At 40.5% G+C, this 25,690-nt stretch overlaps 2 protein-coding genes across 3 annotated transcripts; both read left to right on the forward strand.

Annotated features, from left to right (window-relative positions):
* The first annotated feature begins 521 nt into the window (after positions 1-521).
* On the forward strand, positions 522-4,596 carry cryba1a (crystallin, beta A1a). Of its 2 annotated transcripts, none has more exons than XM_071497281.1 (7): positions 522-595; positions 753-1,097; positions 1,618-1,684; positions 1,793-1,963; positions 2,220-2,361; positions 3,027-3,169; positions 4,055-4,596. In XM_071497281.1, the coding sequence occupies exons 4-7, from the start codon at positions 1,824-1,826 to the stop codon at positions 4,200-4,202; spliced, it is 573 nt and encodes a 190-aa protein (XP_071353382.1). In that variant the 5' UTR covers positions 522-595; positions 753-1,097; positions 1,618-1,684; positions 1,793-1,823; the 3' UTR covers positions 4,203-4,596. The 2 variants fall into 2 exon arrangements, with proteins under 2 accessions (XP_071353382.1, XP_071353381.1); XM_071497280.1 differs by having other exon boundaries at positions 525-595; positions 1,845-1,963.
* A 1,299-nt stretch (positions 4,597-5,895) lies between these two features.
* Positions 5,896-24,416, forward strand: cpda (carboxypeptidase D, a). The gene is made up of 21 exons (XM_071497277.1): positions 5,896-6,686; positions 7,552-7,799; positions 11,656-11,798; positions 11,981-12,150; positions 12,551-12,972; positions 13,116-13,307; positions 13,853-14,020; positions 14,357-14,466; positions 14,670-14,772; positions 15,286-15,428; positions 15,525-15,694; positions 15,834-16,136; positions 16,372-16,567; positions 16,844-16,979; positions 17,094-17,240; positions 17,994-18,092; positions 18,179-18,243; positions 18,443-18,574; positions 18,857-19,042; positions 21,575-21,677; positions 21,796-24,416. Exons 1-21 carry the CDS (start codon positions 6,070-6,072, stop codon positions 22,020-22,022), a joined length of 4,080 nt encoding a protein of 1,359 aa, XP_071353378.1. The 5' UTR covers positions 5,896-6,069; the 3' UTR covers positions 22,023-24,416.
* Positions 24,417-25,690: the final 1,274 nt, after the last annotated feature.

The raw sequence follows: 25,690 nt of genomic DNA on the forward strand, positions 1-25,690 counted from the left end.
ACAAGTTTACTGTTTCAGAGAGTGATTTTATTCCTCATAACCCGGAGTATTTATGGTATATGTAGCTTTGTAATATGTTTAAAACAATGATAATCATGTATAGTTATAGTTTTTCTTTTTATGAGTTACCGTTACTTGTAAAAAAGTCTACAGTTTGGACAGCTAGATGAAATGCTTTGACTTGTAGACAGACTTATGTGAAATTCAATTAAAATGTTTTCATGGAATACAGTTTAAATGTTCTTTTCCAATATTTTTATTTTAGTTAATAATATTTTACTGCCATAGAGGAACATTTATTAAATGTTTTTGCTACAGCTAGTTGTAGAATAGACAGTTTTTTAATCCCATGTTCCGAATTACAAAGTTATTTGTCACCATCTGAATGATTGTGTATAGGTGTGTGGGTTTCTTTGTGTGCGCTGAGTGTATGCATGGCTTAATGTGTCCACCTCTGCCCATGACTGTGTGTGTGCATGACTGAACATGTGTGTACATAGGCGTGAGTGAAAAGGTGAAAGGACCAGAGATGTGGGGTCAGCAGAGGTGGACATGAGCTCGGAGACAGAGCATAGCACAATGTGGAGAGAACTTAGTGAGTACTCATTTAAAATACAAATCCAGCTGGTTTATTAGACATGATTGAGTCAAATGTCTTCTGAAATCTAGAGCCACAATGTTATGTTTGTTGCCTTTCCTTCTCTGTTTTTTTTTTTGCTTCAGACTTTAGCATTAAATGTTTTCTTCTTCAGCACCAGACTCATTGGGAAGAATATCCACATCTGTGATGACCTGTTTCCTGGACCAGGAAGTGCCAGGACTTGGTCCGGCCCACTGGTCATGGACCATTTGGAACTTGTGCTTATCTGCACTGGGCACGGTGCCCTGCATCCAGTCGCACTGCAGCGAACTAAAGCCCAGCAGCTCAGTGCTGAACAATGACCGAACCAGCAATGTGCTGACTCCTGCCCTGACCCACAGGCCCAGCTGCTCCTCAGCACCAGCATGTATAAATAGGTCCGTTTACTCCGGGGTCAGGACATCGTTTTGTGGAGCCCCCTGCGAGCACGGAACAGCTATTCTTTGGGGCCAGTCAGGTAAGCCCTCCATCTCAATACATTCAGCCTCTACAGACCATTGTCACTTCACATCTTTGTGTCCTTTGTCTTTTCTGATTCTGCTGAGCAACATAAATGTATAGACTAAGGTCAGACGTGCAAACGCTTGGGCATACATTGTGCCCGGATCAACAGTTGGCTCCATCAAGTGTGAGCATGTAGTCAGCTTCAAGAAAAACACAAACTGATGACATGCAATAGGTCATGTGTTCTGCTATTTAGGTCAAGACCCTTCTGCACAATGTACTTGTGTACTAATGGTGTAACATCAGGTGCTACACTGTCAAATCAATTTTTAAAAACAGGCATAATCAGAAAAATATGAAAGTGACAGTTTCAAGCATTTACATCCTGCCAGATGGCAACATGGCAATAAATAATAAACATTAGCTGAGACACACACTAGTTGGTGTGGAGGGGGTGGCAGGTTCTGTTTCAACTGTGTAATGTTTTTCTTAATTAACCTTAAACATGATCCTCCCTGTTCTCTATTCTGAAGGTAAATCAGCATCAAGACACACAGTAGCATGGCTCTGAATAATCCTAACCCACTGGGACCATGGAAGGTGAGTCTTGTCATGGATGATTAACAAAAGCAGATTTCTTTTTCTTTTCTTTTAATTTCATGCCTGGCCTGATGATGTTGATGATGTGTGTGTCTGTACACACATCAGTGTGTGCGTGCGGCATGTGCATGCTACATGTATGCATTTGTGTCCTCTCCAGATCACAGTTTATGACCAGGAGAACTTCCAGGGGAAGCGTCTGGAGTTTACTTCAGCCTCTCAGAACATCATGGAGTGTGGTGTCGACAACATCCGCTCCCTGAAGGTGGAGTGTGGAGCGTGAGTCAAACACTGTTTTACACAGAAGAAAATTACTTGTAGTACACAGGAACCTGTCAGTGGTTATCTAAGTTTTTAAAATTGTGAACACTTGTTGCACATTCACTACTTAGGTATTTTGGCCGACAAGCTGGTAAAAACATTTCCAAAGAAATACTACAGAAAACATCCTAAAAAACTACCTAATATGTGATAATCAGTCTGTTTTAAGAGGGTCCCGATGATCAAACAATGTTGTATACATGTGTCTGGACAGCTGGGCAGGATATGAGCACTCCAGTTTCTGTGGACAGCAGTTTGTGTTGGAGAGAGGAGAGTATCCTCACTGGGAGTCTTGGAGCGGCAGCAACGCCTACCACATTGAGAGGATGATGTCCTTCCGCCCCATCTGCTCTGCTGTGAGTGTGCATCTCATTTCAGCAGCTTCTGTTTCCATCTATCTGACCTCTCATTTGTCTCCAGAAAAAAATTTAAAGGAGTTAAAAAGCTCTAAATCTGATTCACCAAAACAGCTCATTTGGGTTTAGAACACTGGTTTCTTATGAGGCAAGCCTCAAGTGGGATATATGCCAGCTGCTGGTTGCAGCCAAAATGCACTGTAATGCAGTCCCTATTAGAATTATAATTATGGTTAGAATTCTTCAGCTTTTTTACCCGATCAGAAAGCTTTCTTTGAACTCTCTGACTTGACTGACTGAGGATTTATGAGCATTTATATAGGAAGGAAAAACAAGTAAAACACAAATTACCCTTACCCTGAAAAGAAAGGCTCAAAAGTGCTTTTAGCATCTACTGAACTAACATTTAATCCTCACTTGGTATATTTCTGTGTTCAGTGTCAGGCTTCAGCATGGACAGAAAGTGAAACATGTCATGTTCATGTTCCTGAATGCATCTCAATACAAAGTGCTTTGTTACAAAAAAGGGTTTGGTTTCAGTATGGTTAGATCTTTGGTATCTCACTCCCACTGCCTTGTACAGAACCAACACAGTATAACTATTGTTGTTTTTCATGTTAATAACTCTGACTGGTCGTATCTTTACATGCATCATGCCAACGCAGAACCACAAGGAGTCCAAGATGGTGTTGTTTGAGAAGGAGAACTTCATGGGACGCCAGTGGGAGATAAATGATGACTACCCCTCTCTGCAGGCCATGGGCTGGGGCAACAATGAGATTGGATCCATGCAAGTTCAGAGTGGCGCGTAAGTGTCAGCCTCTGCACTCAGATGGACCACTCTTTCCAGTGTTCTGCCATGTGAATACTGTCATAAGAAAATACTTAACTCATATGGCACAACAATAGAAAATGTGGTATAAAGTAAATAAAACACAGGACGACATTGCTGTTGAAATACACATGAATACACACACACATTGCTATCTGCATATAAGACATCTTACTCACCACTGAATCCCAATTCTCACCTTAAAATGTGGCATTCAGTTATTTATTGCCACTTAATAATTAACACCTAATATTTATGATTTGCATCTCAACAAAACATTTTCCTGGTTGGTATTTAAGTTTAAATGTACAATGTTTAGTATTTTTGTCAGGTTAATTATCTATTCTCTTAATTATCTATTAATCATACTCTACACATTAAGTTTTGAACTTTCGAGTTTCCCCTCATGGTATCAATAAAGTTTGTCCAATCTAATGTTACTAGATACAGTATCTATGAAAAAAATAGGGATGTGTGTGTCCTCATTCCAGTCATCATTCAACTAATGTAATAGCAATACAGAAATCAACTTTTTAACATTGTTGTGGCAATTTTCTGATTATAATTAATATCAGCAAACTTGAGCTATGTGTAGTTAGATACATACATTTAAATTAACTGGTCTAGTTTGAGCTCCTCTCTTCACTTTTTTCATATTTCACATTGAATGTATTGAGTGACATGCTCACAGTGAGTTTTAAGGAGGCTTGTAGTATTTAACTGCTGCCCTCTTTTTACATAGTTTTGAATTAAAAGTGCATTTCATATAATGTAGGCTAGATCCCCCTTGCTGTGTAAATCACATATTTATCATAAATCGCTGCTCTCCTCTTCTCCACACCTCCCTCTCTCCTCCTCCAGCTGGGTGTGCTACCAGTTTCCAGGTTACCGTGGTTACCAGTACATCATGGAGTGTGACCGTCATGGCGGCGAGTACAAACATTACAGAGAGTGGGGCTCCCATGCTCAGTCCTTCCAGGTGCAGTCGCTGCGTCGAATCCAGCAATGAGACCTGCGGCCTGCTCTCCCAACCTCTCACTCTTTACCTCCTCCACCTCCTCCTCTTCCTCTTCCTCCCTTCACCCAGTCATTCCAGCACCTTCTGGTGCTTTAACATCAAGATGTTTACAGCACTTTTGTTTTGCTCCGTTGCCAAATGAAAGTGAAGAGAAAAGATGGGAAGAAAAAGAAAAAACACCCACTGAAGAGAAGCTCCTGACTGACGCCCCACTGATGAGAGAAGAGGAGGAAATTAAAAGGCCTCATGGCGGCAGCAGGGTGGTGATGTCACTCAGAGTCATTGCTCCTCATATTTGTGGGTAAACATGGTGCTACCAGTGGTCAATAAAGAAAGAATGGGCAACTTAAAATAAACAGAAATACAAGAGTCTGCTGCTAACCTCCATGGTGGTCATTTGTGATTTATTTTTCTTTGCTTTTGAGAAGTTTTATGTTGCAGTACATTTACACTAAGACTTCGCTGTTTGGTTGTGACCATACAGTCAAGAGATGCTTTGTTCATATGACATGTTGATTTATATAAACTGATACACCTTGCTTCATACCATAAAGATAACAACATACTCGCAAGTCCTCCCACAGCCTTGATGTTAAAATATGTAGGCTATTTCGAGATATGAAAATAATGCACACATAAGCATCACCAACATGTAGTCAGTGCTTCTGGTTAACTATTATACATCATGAGCAACATTTTTTTTGGTGAGAATACCATCCTCTGATATCGTTGTAACACATTATAAACACTTCAATTCTTAAATCAATAAGCAAAGTGTAATTTTCTAAATGCAAACAAATTAAATGTATTGTGGTTCCTCCACCCATTTACACAATAAAAGCCATTTAATACAAGGGACTATTGTTTCCTGATAACATTTAACAGAATAACATAACAGCAGCAAACCAATCACCGAAAATCATTTTCACCTAGAAGCCCTAATATTTTCTCTGATTAATATGAGTAAACAAAGAGCAATTTGTCACTTAACTGAATAACTAACTCTTATCTTTAAACTGCACAGACAAAACTTCACAAGGGAGAGTTTATTTATTCATTTTTGAATGCCTTTGGTTTCCCTCCCTTGAATCCTCTTGGTGCCATTTATTATTTGGCCCCTATATAAAGATTTTCACCATACATAACAGTTTCATCATTTCCACAGACACCAAGAAACCAACTCTAAATCTGAAATGATTAGCTGCAATCATTTGAGCCTATTATTAAGCTAAAACAGTAAAAATCATGCACTAATATCAACTTCTGAAATTTGGGTATTTTGTTAAACTGAACATATTGAACATAATTGTTTTTGATTGTAGCTAATAAAATTTGAGTATGGTCACTTGGGCCTCAGAGAATAATGATGGGCATGGCCATAACTTTATGTATATACATATTTCATAGACAAAATTATCAATTATTGAAGGATATAATTATCAGGCTAATTGATAATGAACATAATTGATGGTTGCAGCCTAACAATTCTCCTGTGATACAACACTAGCCTAATACTTTCCCCATGGGTTCCTGTGTGTTGCTCACAGACAAAAAAGATGCACTTTGACAAAACTCCAACAATATGGAGCGAACCTGGGCTTAATATTAAAATTGAGGTCGAACTCCAGTGGTCCACCTTAAAACGACGTCATCGCTGTAGCCCCGCCCCGCTGAGGTGAGGTGACAGGAAGTAGATGGAAACAAGCAGGCCGGACCGACTGTGACAGCAGAAACACGTCTGTCGTTAGGGAGCAAAACAACTCACAAAGCAACCGACCCTGGCGTTTGTTGTTCCTTGGTTTGAACGTCCGGATGGTGTAGAAGCAGGAGCTACATCAGTATAGCACACCTCTCGACGATGCTGAAACTACGGGTGTCACTTTTCTTTCTCCTCTGTCCTCTTGTCTTCCCCGGGGACGCCAGGCTGCACCGGACGCGACGCCTCAGCTCCACAGCGGGGGACACGGTAGAAACTTATGACAAATACTACAATTATGTTGAACTTACCGGACGTTTGCAGTCTTTAGCCCGGAAATACCCCCACATAGCCAACCTGTCGAGCATAGGTCAGTCTGCGGAGGGCAGGGAGCTCTGGGTGATGCGGATCACCAACAACCCCGACGTGGACTCGCCGGGAAAACCCAAATTTAAATACGTCGGCAACATGCACGGCGACGAAACCGTGTCCAGGCAGGTGTTGGTGTACCTGGTGGAGAACCTGCTGTCTAAATACGGGGAGGAACCACGCATCGCCCAGCTGGTGAACACCACGGATATTTACATTATGCCCAGCATGAACCCGGACGGCTTTGAGAAGTCCGTGGAGGGGGACTGCAATGGCGACAACGGGGGTCGAAACAATGCCAAAAACATGGACCTCAACAGAAGCTTTCCTGACCAGTTTGACGGGACGACTGTCACCGCAGATAATGTGCCCGAGGTCATGGCCGTGATCAGATGGATCCAGGAGAAAAAGTGAGTTTTTAACAGAGTTTACTTAAGAGCCGGACACTGGTCAGTGTTTCCCCGCAGCAGAGGCTTTGGAGAGTGACTACCTTTCCCCTCTGTGGGTAAATCGTCTCCTCTGTTTTCAGACCTCAGGGGCAGCAGGTGTGACTCGCTATTTTGATAATTGATTTATTAAGTGATTATTATTATTAGGATATATCAACTTTGGCTTCAGGAAGTTGTGGGGGACATTTTTTTTTCTCTTCCTTTTTTCTTACAGTACACAGACCACACGATGAATTAAGAAATCATCAGTAAGAGCCCTTGCTATATAAAGGCATGGCTCGATTCCAGCTGGCAACCTTTGTTTATGGCCACTAAATCTTTAAGAAACTAATGGTTGATTAATTGATAATCAGAATCATAGTTACCTGCAGCCTTAATGTGGAGAATGACTAACATTGTAGTCACTGAGTAACTTAGTTTCCCACTAATTTCCTTCTTTGTTAGAGCCGCAGGGGGCAATGGTGTGAGTCATAAAAAAGTCAGCAAGGGCTGCTGTCCTGGGTCACCGTAATGGCTTGATGTTTAAGACTGAGGTTTATTTGGAGGACTAGACTTCAACCCTGCATGGAGACAAACATCCATCCGGTTTAAGTGGCCCTGTGGGCTCTAAGGCTGCTCTGCAGAAAGGGGAATTTCCCTCTAAGAGCCTTCACACTACATTGCAGTACTGATTTCCGTGATAACTGATTGTTTCCTCACAGCTTTTTAAAGTTTCTGACAATACAATACATGCCCATATGTACACTGATACAAAGCAAAATGTATACTGAAGTGATGTGCGTCTATCTTTTAAGGCTGCTGCTGAAATCTGCCATTGTCTCTCTAGATTTGTGCTGTCGGGGAACCTGCATGGTGGCACAGTTGTTGCCAGTTACCCTTTTGATGACTCAGCCCTCCACCAGCAACAGGGTCACTATAGCCAGTCAGAGGATGACAGTTTGTTTCGCTACTTGGCCCTGGTGTATTCCCAGAACCACCCGGTGATGAAGACTGGTGAGCCCAACTGTCCTGATGCCCTGGAAGAAACTTTTAAAGATGGCATCACCAATGGGGCTCAGTGGTATGATGTACCTGGTAAGATGATTCATTTTTTAAATTATTTCTAATGCCTAATTTAGTGATTGACAACAAATAACTCTTGTTGAATCTTGTCATTGCTTTTTTATTTTATATTTATAGCAAAAAGCAGTCAAGTAAAAAACATCTGAAGAGCACTTGTAACAACAATCTAGCCTGTGCTTGATATCTTGTTATTTAAGAGTCAAGAATGTGCTGTTGTGTGTCGGAGTTTTTGCAGCAAATGAGGGTTTGGCCAAGTACAAGCTGCAACCTGTTTGAGGAAGCTCAGGAACAAATGATTACAATGCCCTTTACACACGGTTTAGAACAAATTAATCTGTTTCCATGGGTGTGTTTTCTCCCACCAAAGTCCACATTTCTGGACAGAGTAGCTTCAGTCCAGAAAACATGCTGAACTAGTCTGCCGACCAAAGCTGCTTAGAGGCCGCGTCCAGTAGCTTTATTCCCTCATTTCATTCGCTCAGTTAACAGACAAAGCAAAGTGCATTGTTACTGTGAGTACTTTTACAATTCATATAGCTGCATTGTTTAGCTTGTTATAGACAGTTTTAAGCCCAACATACTGTTGAGTTGAACTGACTAATGCTTCTTACTCAACATTGGTAATTGGTAATGACCCAGTGATTATTCCAGTCTTAATTTTTTCAGTCAGTGAATAGTGTGGGCTGGTTTTGGGTTTTCCAGGTGTCAAAAACTGTAAGTAATTATGCTCGAGCTGCTCTGCTCATCTGTTTTTCTGCCAGAGCCTGTAATTACTGACAGGTTTACTATTGCACTGTGCTCATATGACAGCTTACTCTAAGCAAAGAATGCCTATTGGGTTAAATCGTATTACTCGTTTTATATACAATGTGTGTCCATTTTCTCTGAAGGAATCTCTTTTCTAGCCAAAGTAAACACAGTGCCTGTTGTTTTCCCAACTCTTACCGTTCGTTTGGGTTGAGAAACAGGATTTTGCATCACTTTGGCAGAAACTTGATCAGCATACACTCTACTTTTGTTTTGTTGTTTTGTCTGTGGGGTTGGGGGGGTGATGAGGTAAGTATCTGCAGATTCAGGTTACTTCAGCTTATCCTGTTGAGATGTGCTTCGTTGTAGTAAACCTCAGGTGAGGTTTATGCGCCTTCCAATCTGTGATTTCCCACAGATTAGCACGCATTTGCCCCTGGCAGGTTAATTTGCTTGAGTAATGTTATGTCTTCCTTTCATTTACCAAAGCCTTGGGCACACACTCTTTAATGAGAGTTTGCTTTTACTCACCTGTGTAAATCTTGGCTCTCATTCTCATGAGAAACAAGAGGCACGGCGAGTAGGGAATGGTTATTTTAGCCAGGGAGAAACCTTTTTTGTTTTTGCGGTTTTCCCCACTGAAACTGAAACGACCAGTGTGCAGACAGACATGGTTCAGGCTGTTACACGAGGCAGTTGTTAAAACTCTGAGCAGCAGCAATGTCCATATCTCATGATGAGAATAGACAGCAAGGGGTGTAAAACAGCTGAAAAGACAATGCTTGTATCTGTCTGACACGTCTCAGTGGACGAAATGTCACAGCTAAAACTGGGCTAATGTCAGATGATGGAAACGGCCAGGACATTGTGTGATGTAATGTGTGGTCCAGGCAAAGTGCCAGGACCAGAAGTGAAGAACAGGAGATTATATTGTGTGGCAGTCAGGGCTTGAAATAATGATTCACTGTAACATGTTATCTTGATTAATAATCTTTTGACACAATCTAGTCTCAGCGGATATCCTTTTACTTTTGAAATGTATTTAGTTTCATGTTGCCTACAGCACAAAACAGAGGCACTTCTTCTTCACTTTTTGACATGTCATGATGTCCACTGTGTTGTGTAGGACGGTTCATAGTCTACGCTGTTCAAAGTGTTTATGGGTCATTGGTTCAAAGCTGCAGGGCATAGATTATTGTAAAACCACATCTATTAAAATATTAACGTCACTGCCTTCATACACACAAGGGAAGAAGAGCAAGAATATAATTTTACTGTATGAAAATAGTGTTCTGTTGCTGAGATAATCTGAGAGCGCTGGAAGTGCCTGATCATGCTGTAACCACATACCTTCATGCTGCATCACTGTAAACTGCTGACAGTCATATGATGGCAGTACTTACTTAAATAGTTTCTCCTCCCTTTTATTATTCTTTTAATTGTTAGACTAAAAGTAGGACAGTTTTTTTTATTGCATTGTATCTCACATTATAAACACCTCAGTGCTCTACACAGAAAGTATGGCCCATAGTACTGACTTTGGCTCTACTGTCTGGCCAGTGGTTTCCTGCTAAGTTTAGGGTGTGTCACTGGATCTGCTGCATAGACAGGATATTTAAGATTAGCACTGCCCTCGTCTGTCTTTGTGTTTGTCATACTCTGTCAGCATATGAAGGATGTTTACTTTAGGTGTTTAATCTCGAAGACAATGGTGTTTGATTAAGTTTTAAGTGTTTAATGTGACTTAGCACAGACCAATACCTAACATCTGGTGACCGAAGAAAAGGGCTTTATGCTGTTTTTCATGTTGTTATAGACGAGAATTTTTGAGTCTCTGTAAATAATACTATAAAGAGAAGATCTAGACCACCTCTATTTGAAAAGTGCCCTGAGCTAACTTCCGTTGTGAATTGGCACAATATAAATCAAATTTACGTGACGTGTAGGATTTGTCACAGTTGAATGTAGATCTGGTGTTTGTTATTTGCTCATCATTAGCAGGTATTATTCTTTTAAGGATCAGTTTGGTTTGGTTGGCATAGCACCCTGCTGTCTCTGGTGCCACCACAGGGGGTATCTCTATTCACCACCCATATTCAGAGGGTTTGTTAGTCCAATGAGAGGCAGACAACTGAATAACATGTCTGAAACTTGAGCTGAATCGACCCTTTCTAGTTTTCAGTGAATGACCTGGTCACCCTCACTAAGTTTCAGCTATCGCTTGACTGAGAATGATTCAGAAGAATTTGAATTTGTGGTGTATATTTTGGCGTATATTTTTGTCTGCCCTCAGAGCTAAGGCATGTACCGCATCACAGCTTGTGGCTTTTAACCTTAGCTTGTAAGAGACGAATTGTAATTTTTTTTTTTTTTTTACTGTATTTCAACCAGTTCCCAAAGTCAGCTCGTAATATGACTCTCAGGAGGATATCATCAGCAGGCATGCAGAAGTATAGATGTCTTGATAATTTAACTAAATGGTCAGAACAACTAGGAGCATTATCACATTTTGATGTTAAGGTGATAGTGTCGTACAGCAGAGAGGAATTTCAAAATAAAGGTTGCAGAAAGCACTGAATAAAGTGGTATGCAAGGCATGTTGTGGTTAAGGTCTTTCTCCTTGAGACTGCTGGGAGGCTGGTTGATTTGGTGTGTGTGAGCCCTTTCACTTTGACTGTTGCAAAGTGGCAAACAGTGCTGTTTAATTGGGCTCCTGCAGCCACCCAGCAGGCAGCCATGGCAACCCTCCAGCCAGGGAGCCAGTGGCTGCCTGCTGTCATTCCAGAGGGACAGCCAGCTGAACAGCCTGACCTCCTGTGTTTCTCTCTGTTTGCCATAGTGGACGGCTAGTTGGCTGGCAAACTACAGATGTCATGGCTTTTTGCCACATTAAACTCTATCTTTAAACTCTGGCATTGGAGAGACAAAGACAGACTCAAGCCTGGCCTGGCCTTGCAGTAGAGGGTGTTAAATTTAGAGAAACAAAATTTACTTGTGTGTTATTTCACATGTGTTGTACACATCAGTTTAATTATTGGATTTAGACATATCCTTGTCTTTATATAATATATGATTGAATGTGTTATGCCTATGTCTATGATATTTCTGGCTTGTTATCCAGGAGGGATGCAGGACTACAACTACCTCTATGGAAACTGTCTGGAGATCACTATGGAGCTGAGCTGCTGCAAATATCCTTCTGCTACTGAGCTCCATAAGGAATGGGATCTGAACAGGGAATCCCTAATCGCCTACATTGAAAAGGTAGAGCTTAGAACTAAAAAAAGAGTAATTCTACATCAACATGCATTATAATGTACCTTCTGTTTTTTCTCTTTGTTTTTTAAAGCATAATGCCATAATCAAACCCTGCATGATAGCTTTGTCATACAATTTCTCCAATTCAGCAAGTTGTCCTTGGTATTTACAATAACGCCGTCTTCCAGGTTCATATAGGTGTTCGTGGTTATGTGAAAGAGGCCGTCAATGGTTCTGCCCTCACCAATGTCAGCATCGTGGTGGCAGGCATTCGCCACAACCTGACCACTGGAAAGTATGGGGACTACTACCGCCTCCTGCTCCCAGGAACATACAATGTCACAGCTGTGGCTCCAGGGTGAGTAATACCATTGAACTTCCTTTACATAGCAGGTTTTCAAAAAGAGATGTTATGCATTGAAAGACAAACTAGTCAGGTTTCAGATTTCTTTCCAATTACCAATGACAGTCAGCGAGCAGTTTTATGAGTGCTTGTTGCCAGTGGGTTGTTGTGAAACCACAATGAATGAAGGAAAATGTGTAATCTTGTTCTTCCAAACTATTAAACAATGGAACTCAATCTCAATAGCATAGCATGAGTTTCTTCCTCTTTAGGTTTAGAGAATAGATCTTTGAAGTTCATTGGTAAATGACTTCCTTGAAGAGAAATTAAAAGGAAATGCCTGAATGACATTTTTTGCCTATTCATGATTTTAAGGTGGACCTGATGTTCTCAAGTTTTTTTTCTTTGTACACAGATACACACCAGTGACGGTCCACAGTGTGCAGGTCATGGAGGACAAAGCCACAGAACTTAACTTTACCTTGTCCCCTGTGGTCAGTGAGGCTGCAAGTAGCAGCACTGTGCCTACGTCCTCCACGCCATCCACCAGTCATCCAAACATCACCACCACCACCACCAACCCCTCTGACCCCACCCAGACATGGGTGGCTCCCTCTGAGGGAAACAAGACTAGCCCCGCTTTGCTTCCTCCTGAACACCAGCCCATTCAGCCTCAGGAATTTCGTCATCACAAGTACGCAGACATGGAGCTCTTCTTACGCAAGTACAGCAGCGAGTTCCCCTCTATCGCCCATCTTTACACTATTGGCCGCTCTGTGGAAGAACATGAGCTCTATGTGATGGTCATCTCAGACAACCCCACTGTACATGAGCATGGTATGTCTTAGGTCTCAGTAGTATAATGTCATTAGAAGATACTTCCTTTTGAAGACCGTGCCTTGAAATGATAATGTGTAAATTCCTTGGATTAACTGTAAATATGGATTTTCATTTTGCCTGCTTCTCTGTTTCCATGCCAGGTGAGCCAGAGTTTAAGTATGTGGCCAACATGCATGGTAATGAGGTGGTGGGTCGGGAGCTGTTGCTCAACCTCATTGAGTACCTGTGCCGTAACTATGGCACCGACCCGGAGGTCACTAAGTTGGTCAACAACACCCGCATTCACATCATGCCTTCTATGAACCCTGACGGTTACGAGGCAGCCAATGAAGGTGAGAGAGAGGGACACACAGGCGCGCAATAAGAAATGAATATTTAGACAACAATAAAGTAACACTGTCTGCACAGTATGAATTTAAGACTTGCAACATTATGGAAACTACTTTAGTCACACAGGTGTCAGATGTATTGCTTTGGCGCAAAGGTGTAACATTATAGGACTTAAACAGTAACTTGATCATTTGACTAACATTCCTTTAGTTTATGTTCAGATTTATAGTCGTTGTAAATGAAACAGATTTTGCAAAATCACCAGACCACATTCATATACATTAATAGACTAGAGTTTGTGTAATATCTATGGCATCTCTGCGCCATGATGCTTCTGTGAACACTTGAAAATATGGGAAAGTTTCACAGAGCACTTCCTCCATCTGCTGCTATCTTTTAGCCATTAGCTGCCGCTGATGTGTGACAGGAAGTATAGCGGAAGAGATGGAGATGAGATTGTGTACATCTACAGGCAGGAAACTGTTGTGGTTATAGATGCAGATGGTTGCAGGTGACTCTTCTTTATCATCTTCTTAATTCCTCGCAGGTGATGTAAAGGGCTACAAAGGACGCAACAACAGCAACAATTTTGACCTGAACCGCAACTTCCCGGACCAGTTTGCCACCATCACAGAGCCCAGGCAGCCAGAGACTATAGCTGTGATGAACTGGCTGAAGAGCATTCCCTTCGTCCTGTCAGCCAACCTCCATGGAGGCACGGTGTTATTTTGAGCTTTTAGTGCCAAAGATTGTAGTCTTTCAGTGTCACATCCACCTTTTGATAATAATAGTTTGTTAATCCTAATGTATTAATATTGTTTTCTTTTTTCTTTTATTTTGTGTGTTTTAATTTTCATTGAACAATAATTGGATTTTAATTTTACTTCAGTAACTCCAAACAATTGTTACTATCTTTTAAAGTCCACAATTTAAATCTAAATGTTGGATTTTATGAAATTTCAACCAGTTATGCATATGGAAGTTCATTTTAACCACAAATTCAGATGTTTTAGTCTTTTATTCTCTCTTATCTTTGCTTTGTGGAATTCAGGTTCCTTGGTGGTAAACTACCCCTATGATGATGACAAAGAAGGGACAACTCAGTACAGCCAGTCACCTGACGACAAGGTCTTTCAGCAGGTGTCTAGAGCGTACTCACAGGTAACTGGACACTTGGATCTGCCTCAGGCTGGGATAATGTCTGCTTGTGGTCTCATGTTGTTATTGAAAACAAAATGTGAGGATAGAGCGCTGATGGAAGCCATGGGATTTTTGTAAAACCACTGGACAGACAAGGTTTGAAAACTTGACTACAACAGTACTCATTGTTGACTTCTCACTTGTTTGTGTTTTTGTGTGTGCAGGAGAATCCTGTGATGCACAATGGACACCCTTGTGAGGACCTGTACCCTGATGAATATTTTGAGGATGGCATCACCAATGGTGCCAACTGGTACAATGTTCCTGGTATGCCTACATCCATCATCCTCCTTTCTAACTCACCACATTCATCTTTCCCACAGAAGATCAGGCAAAGCAGCCTTTTATATTTGAAATTTTTAGTTTATTCACATAATCTGGAGAAGTTGTTTTGATTTTGGAAATCAGATGCAAAAGAAATGCATCAAGTATAATAATTTTATATTTATATACAGTCAAGCTAGAGTAGTTATGGACTTCACCGGTGTTCCAGTGCTTCAAAAATATAAATGATATTGTTAGGATTTTAAGTAAATCTGGCACATATTTGTTGTCTATATCAGTCTTCAGTTATTTGTGGAATAGAATTTAAGCCACTATCTGTAGAATTTGAGAGGCTGAAAGCAAAACATGCACCAAATCCACTGGGATTGTCTGTTTTCTACAAGGAAGAACATATGCCATCATATATGCTATAATCACATAATCCTCATACACATAGTGGCTTTAAGTAAAACCTTTAAAATTTGAGATGGAGTTTAAAGGAGCACTTTTTTTCAGGTGGCATGCAGGACTGGAATTACTTAAACACCAACTGTTTTGAGGTGACCATTGAGTTGGGTTGTGTAAAGTTCCCTGTGGCGAAGGAGCTGCCTAAATACTGGGAACAAAACCGAAGAGCCTTGCTTCAGTTTATACACCAGGTAATAAACAGAAATCTTAACATCACACCGAGCTTTCGCCTCACTTTCACTCAGTTTTGCAGCTACTAATGTGTATGTGGTTACGTGTCTGTTTAGGTGCACACTGGAATAAAGGGCACAGTCTCTGACAGTAGTGATGGCACAGGAATTCCCAATGCCACCATTTCTGTGGCGGAGATAGATCACAACGTCAGCACAGCCCATACTGGAGACTACTGGAGACTGCTGGTCCCTAACACTTACTCTATCACAGCCTCCGCCCATGGGTAAGATTTGAATATCAGGAAGAAGAGCTGGAGAGCAAACAAGTATAGTACAGTTACTTACACAAGACTAGATTTCTGTGCTGATACTTGACCTGATTTCCAGTGCTGTTAACTTTAAATAACTTTCTCTGTTGTCCAGATATATACCTGTGAGAACCTACGCCACAGTCTCAAAGGAGAGAGTGGAGGTGGTCGACTTCAGACTAACACGTTTACACTCAGACTCAAAAGGACAGTCTCAAAATGGACCCCAACCCACACAGAACCCATCTGAGAAGGAGTTTCAGAGCTTAATCAAGGACCTCTCTCTAGGCCAGGGTTTGGAGCAGTTGGTCAGGAGCACAGCTGCAGACAGCAGCTTCCGCTACCATCGCTACAAAGGATTGTCCGAGTTCATGAGGGGCCTCACTCTGAACTTTCCCAAAATTACATCTTTACGGAGGTAGGCTGGATTTATATTCACCGGAGCCCTGTATTTGAACCAGCTCACATTATTTCCCTTTGAGAGTATATGTTTATTTGACATCATACTGCTATACTGCTCAGCTTCTGTATGCCAAAAGTCAGTGCTGCCCAAATATGCTCCGTGTTTCATAACTAAAGTTACTGCTGCTTCCTACTGAAGGAATCTTATATGATATTGACCTACATTTTGGTTTCTTCTCTTTTGTGTCTAGTTTGGGTCAAAGTGCAGAGATTAGAACCATTTGGGCTCTGGAAATCTCCAACAAACCAGGGGAGGCTGAACCATCTGAACCCAAAATCCGCTTTGTAGCAGGGATCCATGGCAATGCCCCAGTGGGCACAGAGCTGCTGCTGGAGTTTGCTGCCTTCCTATGTATCAACTATGGCAAGAACCCAGCCATCACCAGGGTGAGTTTTGGAGCCCCACAGGAGTATAGTGTTTGATAGCCTGGACTGTTAAGTTATACGTATATGTTCAACTGTGTTAAGTATGCTGCAAATTCTGCCTTTTAAAAAATGTTAAATTGTGTTCATAGGAATATACTAAATTCTTTGTTCACTAAAGCTCTAGGAATTTGATTTAGTCGATTAACTATAATTTTTGTCTAAAAGTGAGAAAAAGTCCAGGCAAATATATAGTTCAGCCATGTCTGTAATTGTTCCTGCTCCATTTTCCTTCCCTAGTTGATCAATGAGACACGGATTGTCATCGTGTCCTCCATCAATCCAGATGGACGGGAACAGGCTGTTGAGAAGCAGTGCAGTTCCACCCAGGGCTTAACCAATGCTAATGGCAAGGATCTGGACACAGATTTCTTTGGTCAGTTGTTGTGAATGTAATAAATAACTGTCATTGCTTGTATGTACACTTGCCCTGAAAAGCAAAGCATGCTCTAACAACTCTGTTTCCTGCCCACTATCTGTCTATTTTTAGGCAATGCATCACAACGTGTGGTGGAGGCCCAACCTGAGACAAGGGCGATGATGGACTTGATCCTAGACAAGAGCTACACTCTCTCTGTAGCCCTCGACGGAGGCGCCCTTGTTGCTACCTACCCATACGACAAGCCTGTCCAGTCTGGTAACATGACATTAAGCAGAAGATAGCTTTTTGTTTGACTACTTATTCAAGGTTTTCAAGTTTGTAGAGAATTCACCTTGTTAGGTTATGTAATTTTTAGAATATCTACATTTACATTTTATAATCAGTTTATTTAGAGTGTTTGAAATTGATTTAGAGACAGCCTATTGTTTCCTCAAACACCAACATCAGGCCAAATCTCTCAGATATATTTAAGAAACATCAAATTCTAACTGCTAGATTTCCATGACATTTACTGAGCACATTTGTGTGTCTTGTGAGCCAGAATATCAACTTTGCACACAACATGCATATTTTATCTAGATTGCCATGGAATTTGCTGAGAAAAGTTATGCTCCTAAGACGATAAACCCTAAGCTTTTTCTCTAGTGCCACCTTCAGGACAGTTATTATATTTTTAGCCCTATTATTGATAAGGCTATGTGACTCAGTACATTACTTCTGTTTCTGTGTCCAACACTTCACACAACATCTACATGCCACTAGTAGGGCTTTAGACTTTGTTTTGATTTTGTCACATTAAATGTTGAGAAATGCAGTCACAGCACTAACGCACTCTTTTTCACAGCCAACAGATTGACTTCACAAACTTTTCATTTTCAGTTATACATGCATTATATAACAGCAGTTTGCAAATGATATTCACTCTGTACATAGACTGCTGTGCAACATCACTTAATAGCACAAAATTTGTCTTTAGGCTTTTGTTTAATTATTTTTGTATCTTTCCAGTTGAAAATGAGGGCACCCTGAAGTACTTGGCGAGTGTTTATGCCAACAACCACCCCAAGATGCACCTTGGGGACACTGGATGTTCAAATAATGGACAGAGTATGTAGTTCAACTACTATAAATAAATCCCTCTGTCATTTTGGTACTGAATAGCTAATGGCTAATGGAACTTTTTTGTCACTCAGTGGGCAACATCCCTGATGGAGTTATGAGGGCGGCAGAAAGACAAAGTCACATGGGGAGCATGAAAGTAAGTCTCTCCACCCCAGTGTCAGTGATGCCACTAGAAGGTATAATCTGAAACGAAAAAGCACACTTTTCAGTTCTGAGATCCTAAAGGTTTGCTCGGAGACATCTGTCAAATCAAATGAGAAGTAAAGCAAAATGAGAAATGGGTTTCTGTCCCAGTAGTGTCTCATGTGTCATCTTGTGTCTACATGTCCTCCCAGGACTTCAGTATGGACTTTGGCCACTGTCCAGAAATCACAGTGTATACCGGCTGCTGTTTGTTTCCTCCTGCTGAGCAGCTGGCCACACTGTGGGCTGAGAACAAGAAGGCTCTCCTAAGCATGTTGGTGGAGGTATGATGTGAGATTCAGCACAACATGGAGAAGTTAAATTGATTTGTTTCGCATTGATGCATACATCACTGTAACCAATTTTAAATGGGACATATTTTAAAATAAAGTCTTGCAGAAGTATAGAACCATGAAATTAGTGAGAGCTCTGGCTTTAAACAAGTGTTTTTAGGACACAGTTATAAAATACATATGGTATACTGGTCAGATCCAAACTTTATTTAAGAGTATGGTTTCTCCCAACATTAACAGCCTCAATTTTCCATCCATTTCTACCCCATCCAGGTCCATAAAGGGGTGCGTGGTGTGGTGAGGGACAAGAGTGGAAAGCCTATTGTTGGGGCCATCATTGTACTGAATGGGGGTGTGAGAGTCTTTACTGCAGAGGGCGGGTACTTCCATGCCCTGCTTGCTCCTGGCAACCACAACATTGAAGCTGTTGCTGATGGCTACCAACAACAACGTCAAGAGGTACACAGTTAGATACAGACCACAGGAATAGGATAGGCATGCACTATCCTTCAGGAAGATGGGCATGAAGGGATAAACAAATAATCGTGTAGTGAATAGTTTAACGTTACGATTATTTCAATTATCCATGGAGTGGCATGTGAAGGTAAAATCCTTTTCCCTTTTGAAACAGGTATCATCATTATTATTATTATTATTATTATTATTATTATTATTATTAGCGTTAGTGTATTACTGTTATGGAGGGGAAACATGTTTTTATTTGCAGGGATATCTGATGGTATAACCTGAGGCAATATTTAAAGAGGTAGTGTTTTAACTACAGTATTATTTTTTAAAAGCACAATCTATGCTCCAACTGTAAACAAAGGGAAGCCACTCTACACTTAAACACACAATTGAAACCTGCAGCTGTCATTCATACTAACACTAAACGACAATAAATCTTAAAGTGTTTTCTGATGTTTTTTTTTTAACATCAGAAACATTTTAAAAACAACAGCAAAACTCAATTATGTATATGCACCTGAGATTTACTGTAAGTTCAAGAAGATGGACTGGTGTGGTAAAAAAGTTTATATTATGACATGAATAAGAGCTTGTTTAACAGGGATGTCAGTGTTGAGTAAAACAAAAGACTTACAAGGTCCAGTTTTGATTGACTATAGAGTTTTATGACAGGAACTGATGAAAAGTAGAAATCAGATCTGCTCCCATTGTAACCCCATGCAAGCTGTTGTACAGGTGATGATCTTATGCACACATGCAGTACTCTGAAATATTTCAGAAGCGGATGCTTGCAAAAACAAAAAAGAAGGACTCTGTTTCAACAGATACAAACCCCACTTAAAACTGCAGCATTAATAGATTGTGGCCTCTTAGGTCTTGCATAATTTGACTTTTTACATGGCTCATAAAGAAGAACTTTTCAAAATATTTCAAAAGGTTAAATCTGACTTTTCCCCTTCAAAAAACATTTTAAATTTGAATCTGTCTTCCATGTTACATGGAAGAGGAACAAAAATAAACAATTTACAGAGACATAAAAGAAAAGAAAATAGCATACTCATGTCATCATGTCCGTGGGAGAATATTACTTTTATTCCCCTTTACTGTCCACGTCTATGAAGGGTGTAGGGCGGAGCACGCAAAATCTCTCCATCACCTCCACCTTTCCGTTTGGCTGCTCTGAAATTTGAAGTGTTGGGTAGGCCAGCTCTTCAAACAGATGTTCCTTAATGTTACGCCCCAGCTCCAGACTGTAGGCTGTGAGCTTCCCACAAGGACTAAAGAGCAGAGGATCCACCACTGAATGATATGTCTGCTGGTATTCTGGTACCGTGAAGCCGTGGATCATCAGAGGCCCTGGTGGACTAACTGACACGCTTCTGGAGGTCGTCTCTTCAGTAGGGAGGGCTCTGTCGCAACAGGGCAGTCTGAGATCTGGAACAACAGCAGCGTTTCTTATATACCTGTCATCCAGGGGTTTCTGGGGGTGTTCTTCACTCTGCTCACACACAAAGTCTAGGTCTGGACTTGGGGCCAACATGGATGTTCTCTCCTTAATAGCTTCCCCATATTTCTTAGGACATCGAATACTCCGTCTTAGGCCATAGGGACGCATCTCATACCTCTGCTAATTAAAGGGACATTAGCTTCAGTGGATTTGTGTCTTGGTGTCAAAAACAACCAGCAAACCACAATCATAATGAAAAAAGGAAAGGAATTAGAATCAAGAGGTGCACTTACTCATTGGGTGTGTGTTCACACCTCATTACTGAATCAGGTCTGAAACCACATAGTTTGAAATCCTTCTTTCCTGAGTTTAGAATCTACTTTCCCCATATTTTAAACTGCACTTAAATAATGGCTCTGAATAAGTGAAAGATTCTTGTAACTTAGTTCTCAGATGCTGAGAAGCTGAGTAATTTTGGTTTTGTTTTTTTAAGAGCCAGTGTTCAAATCCTATTTAGACATACAAGACAACCTGCAGCAGATTATACTAAGCAGTCCCACCTGCAGATGAGACTTGCTAATGAAGTAATTACCAACCCCACTCCTGTGTGGAGCTTTAACATACAGCTAAATGCCTTTTACCTCCATCTGAAGAAACAGTCAGGCTGGATGAGAAGATGTGGTAGGACTTGAAGTTTTGCTGTAGTTGTAGCAATTTGAGTGTTGTTAGTGAAGACTTAGTAAAGAAGTGAACTTAGTAGAAAAACACCTAAAACAAAAGAAAACCCTCATCTTGATGATACGTTTCACATGCCACTAATGTACTTTTCAGTACCTTGACTAACATGACCACAACTTTTCTGATGGATGTGTATTGTCTTCAATACAGCAGTTTGCAATTTATATTCAGAAAAAGTTGCCATGCCCCAATTAGGTACAAGAATAAAATAGGATTCTGCTCTTCAACAAAGGAACTTCATATTAGTAATGTTGCTGTTATACTAAGTCATCATCCCAACATTAGTGAACTCTAACCATGTGTCTGAGGTTTACTGAAGTATTTTTGATGTGTTCCAGGTGGTGGTACCTTCCTATGAAGCTGCTAGCTTCATCATCATTGAGTTTGACATGGACAACAGTGTCTTTGGCCTGCCCAGAGAGTTTGTGGTGGCCAGTGCAGGTAAAAATGTCTGTCGTCTGTGATTTAAATATTTTCTTTAAGTCTTTAAATGTTCTGTCTATATAAAGCTTTGTGTTTGGAGCCATGCTGAGGTGTGTTTTTCTCCTCATTCCTGCAGCGGCCTCCATGACAGCATTGGTGGTGACAGCGTGCATTATCTGGTGTGTGTGTGCGGCCAAGTCTAATCGTCAAAAGGATGGCTTCCACCGCCTGCGACAGCACCGTGATGATTACGATGATGAGATCCGGCTCACTTCTATGGGCTCCAAGAAGTCCCTGCTTGCGCACGAGTTTCAGGATGAGAGCGAAAGTGATGAGGAAACGCTGTATGCCAACAAAATCTGAGAGCAATTGCACCGATTTGGCTGTTGGCTCAGTATTTTTTATTTTGATTTCCCCCTTAAATTAAACCCCTGACCAACAAGGAACAGGTTGAACTTTGGGCAGCAGCTCTCTCTTTATGACTGAGATGTAAGAGCGATAGAGACTTTGTTCTATTACACCAACAAGCTCTGAGCACTTACTCCTGGTCACTCAGTCATTAGTATAACTAAATTAATACTTAAAAGAACATCGTGCTGGTGTCTGGACTAAAGGGCTTGCTTTGTTGTGCTGCATCTCTGCTTAACTGGTTCAACAAAAGGAAGAGGGAGAAGGTGAAGGAGGGGGTTGAAGAAAGAAAGGAGGTTTGATCCACTCTGGTTCTCATCCGTCCTTTTTTGCAGGTTTTTGAGTCCAGCAGCTTTTTTGTTTCCGAGCCATTCAAGAGTGCTCTTGAAGACCACTATCTGTCCTGCCCGGCTGAGGGGGTCAAGCCTTTAAGTCCAAATGAACTCTTGTTAAGTGGATGTGTAATGAACTCTGGATCGAAGTGCTTAATCTCACACAATCTCCCCACTGATATCTGTCATCACCGTGCATTTCTTTCAGTACTACTTTGAGATAGGAAATTAGAAATGATATGTTTCTTGTATTTAAGACAGCATTGCCACGTTGAAGTGTCCGAGCCTTTGGGAGACTGAATCCAATACTGTGCCTTTGCTTCTGTAAAGTTTACAGTCTGGTCTGGCTGCAGTATGTGACAGAAAGCAGCAACATAGTGAATAGATAAAATTTAGTCCATGTTGGAGTTTGATCCATCCTATACTCAGGTGGTAGGAAAAGAGAAATTGTGATTAAAGAATTGCTGAATTCCAGTGTTGCACTGTTTCTTCACAGATGACTCTTCGCTGGCTGACCTGGATTCAGTAGTAGTGTATTTTTGCAGTGAGCTGATGTTGTGGCCAAAATCATAATGTGAGCTTCTCAAAAGCTTTAAAGCATCAGGGAGAACCTGTTACCAAGCATGAATGAAGCCCTTCTCAGTAAGTGCAGGGTGCTCTGATGTATGCATAGAGGTCACTTGCACTAAGTAGGATTGTCCGATATCATTGGCCACAAAAACATTGAATCTCCAAAAAGGTAATCTTGAAAAGAAGAATGTATTTTTTTTTTTTTTTTTTTTTTTTTTTTCCTTTTTGATTTAATAGGTTTGTATCATTTCAGATTGTCTGTATATGGGAAAATTGTTCAGTTTCATGCATGTCACATTGAGTCTGTGCTCTGTTTTTGATCAAGAATGTGTATTTTTACCATGTTTATAATTTCACTATAATGAATTTCTTTTTTTTTTTCATCTGAGTATTTTAGTGCGTTTCCCCACTAAAAACTATTTTGAATACAAAAGTCATACCAGCTTTGTCCGTCCATTAATGAGCAGTGTCTACAAGTCAGAGCCGTGCATATTACATGATTTAAAGATGCAAATAAATTCATACTTTCTAAATTTATTTTAAAACAAACAGGTTACAGATCACAATCCAATTGAACGTGACCATCATTCGAGGTTTCCTATGAACCTCAAATGTCCTCCAGACAGCCTCAATGACACTGGAAAAATAGGCTAATGATGGATTGCCTTAGTGGCTTTAACAGTGTAGTCTGGTGTGAAATGATAATCCATAATTCTCACTTCTCTCATATGTTAAAGAAGGTCATTGGATAAATCAAGGGAGCAGGTGTGTTTGCAGACATCAAACTAAACTGGAGAGTTACCGGAAGAAAAGTGAGACCTCTGTGGGGTTAATCCTGTGCTCATATGTCCAGCATGGCATAGAATTTCACTCAAATAATCCTCTAGTAAATCAGGTGAACTGCCAAAAACCAAAAGAATGTGGTTTTCCTTACAGTAGACATCCATGTGTAACAGTTCCTAAGTGAATTGAAATCTGGTGGCTCTTGAATTAGGAATGCTATGCATGTTTTTCATCACATACAGTAGTTTGAACGAATACACAATAGTTCACTGAAGAATTTGCCTTGATTTCCATTTAGAGAAGATATTCTTTTCTTCTCCTTTTTTCAAATGCAGCTGTCAGTGCAGTTAAACCTGATATCTGTGTAGAGAGACAGTTTTGTATATTATTTTTTTCTTTCCTATACTGTCTGTAAATGTGTGTGTATGAATTTTGGAAATTGAGCGTGTGTCAGGGTCACGCAGTGTTGGTGTGAAGATTTTATATAAACTGGAATCAACTGTAAATAATGTTTGCCAATTGTGAACGGGGGGAAAAAAGTGCAATTCATGGTAACCGTGAATCTACACACAACAAAACCTTTCATAAGAGCCTCTGTGTGATCATTACATACTAACATGCACAAAAACTCATAAAACACAATGAAATAAAACCTCTTACAACACGTCTCTTGCTTTTGTGTTGCATTGTGCATTACTGCTATTATTTTTTTGTGGCACTTCTTTGAAACAGACTTTCCAGAAGTGAAGAAGGAAAAAAACTGAATTGGAGTGTGATTTAATAATTTACTACAACCTTTACAAAATGTGTTTTGTAATGTAATTCTTGATCAGCGGAAGGAAACAGCCTTTTTCTTGTCTCTTCTCTAGAGGCTCTGTGTGTAATATGAGTAAAAAAGCTTCTCGCCATGTCTTAGGCTCCAGGAATGCAGCACAAACTAGCTGAAGTGACTTATACTGGATCCTCAGGACTGCTGAAACCAAGGGATCATCAGTCTTAATTTTTTTCAGTTTCACCGTCATTGTTAGGAAAGCTCAGAAATAACATTTTCCATACCTGTAACAACTGACATAAAGCTGACGATGAAGACACCTTGTACCAATGTGTATTTGCACAGTGAAAGTTTCTGTATTTCTTTATAGGTGTTTCAATGTGTCGATAATAAGTGCAAATGTGAAATGTGAAAATCCCCTTAAATACCCCAGCCTCCTTTGACTCAATTATGGAATCTTTTCTGAGAGTGCCATGACCGATTCTGCATCCTCTGCTGGTATGGCAATGCTAATGTCGCCCATAAGCATTTACTCAGAAAAACTATCAAAATATTGCCAGCAAATTATTTGGTTCTCAGACAATCTCAGTGATATTTACAGAACTTATGCCCTCTCAAAAATTTACATTTGCTACTTCGTCCTTCCTGAGCTTCAGGCCTATTGCTCTGTATAACATAGATGCATCATAAAACTTGTATTCACAGCAGAACTAAAAGCTGCATAGCACAGAATATGTTGTATATTTTTTGTGCTGTATTTATGCAAACATTTATTTCTCATATTGAATCCTTGCACTTTATGATTAATACAGGATAATGCTTTATAGGGCTGTTGGGTATTATCTGATTCTTCTTTTATTGTTTACTGTTCTTTCACTGCCTTTGTGCCTGTTCTGCAGATCAGTTTCCCTTTGGAATCATGAAGTGGATCAAATCAAAATAAAAAAAAAACAAAACAAAAAACGTGCAAACGTTGTACAAGCCACGGGAGTCCATTATGTCCACTGACATTCATTTTACAGTTCAAGTTAAATAACATTTGTTTATGACATTGAAAGACTTCATCTTTAATGAAGTTTCCCTGCTGCTTGAGTTCAACAATACAACGATGACATCAGGGTTTGGAGACATTTACCCGGCAAGATGATAAACTTAATTACCTACGA

Source organism: Trachinotus anak, unplaced genomic scaffold (genome assembly GCF_046630095.1).
Source record: "Trachinotus anak isolate AG129_WGS33_773 ecotype Australia unplaced genomic scaffold, CSIRO_AGI_Tana_v1 ptg000014l, whole genome shotgun sequence".
In the NCBI taxonomy this organism is placed as follows: domain Eukaryota; kingdom Metazoa; phylum Chordata; class Actinopteri; order Carangiformes; family Carangidae; genus Trachinotus; species Trachinotus anak.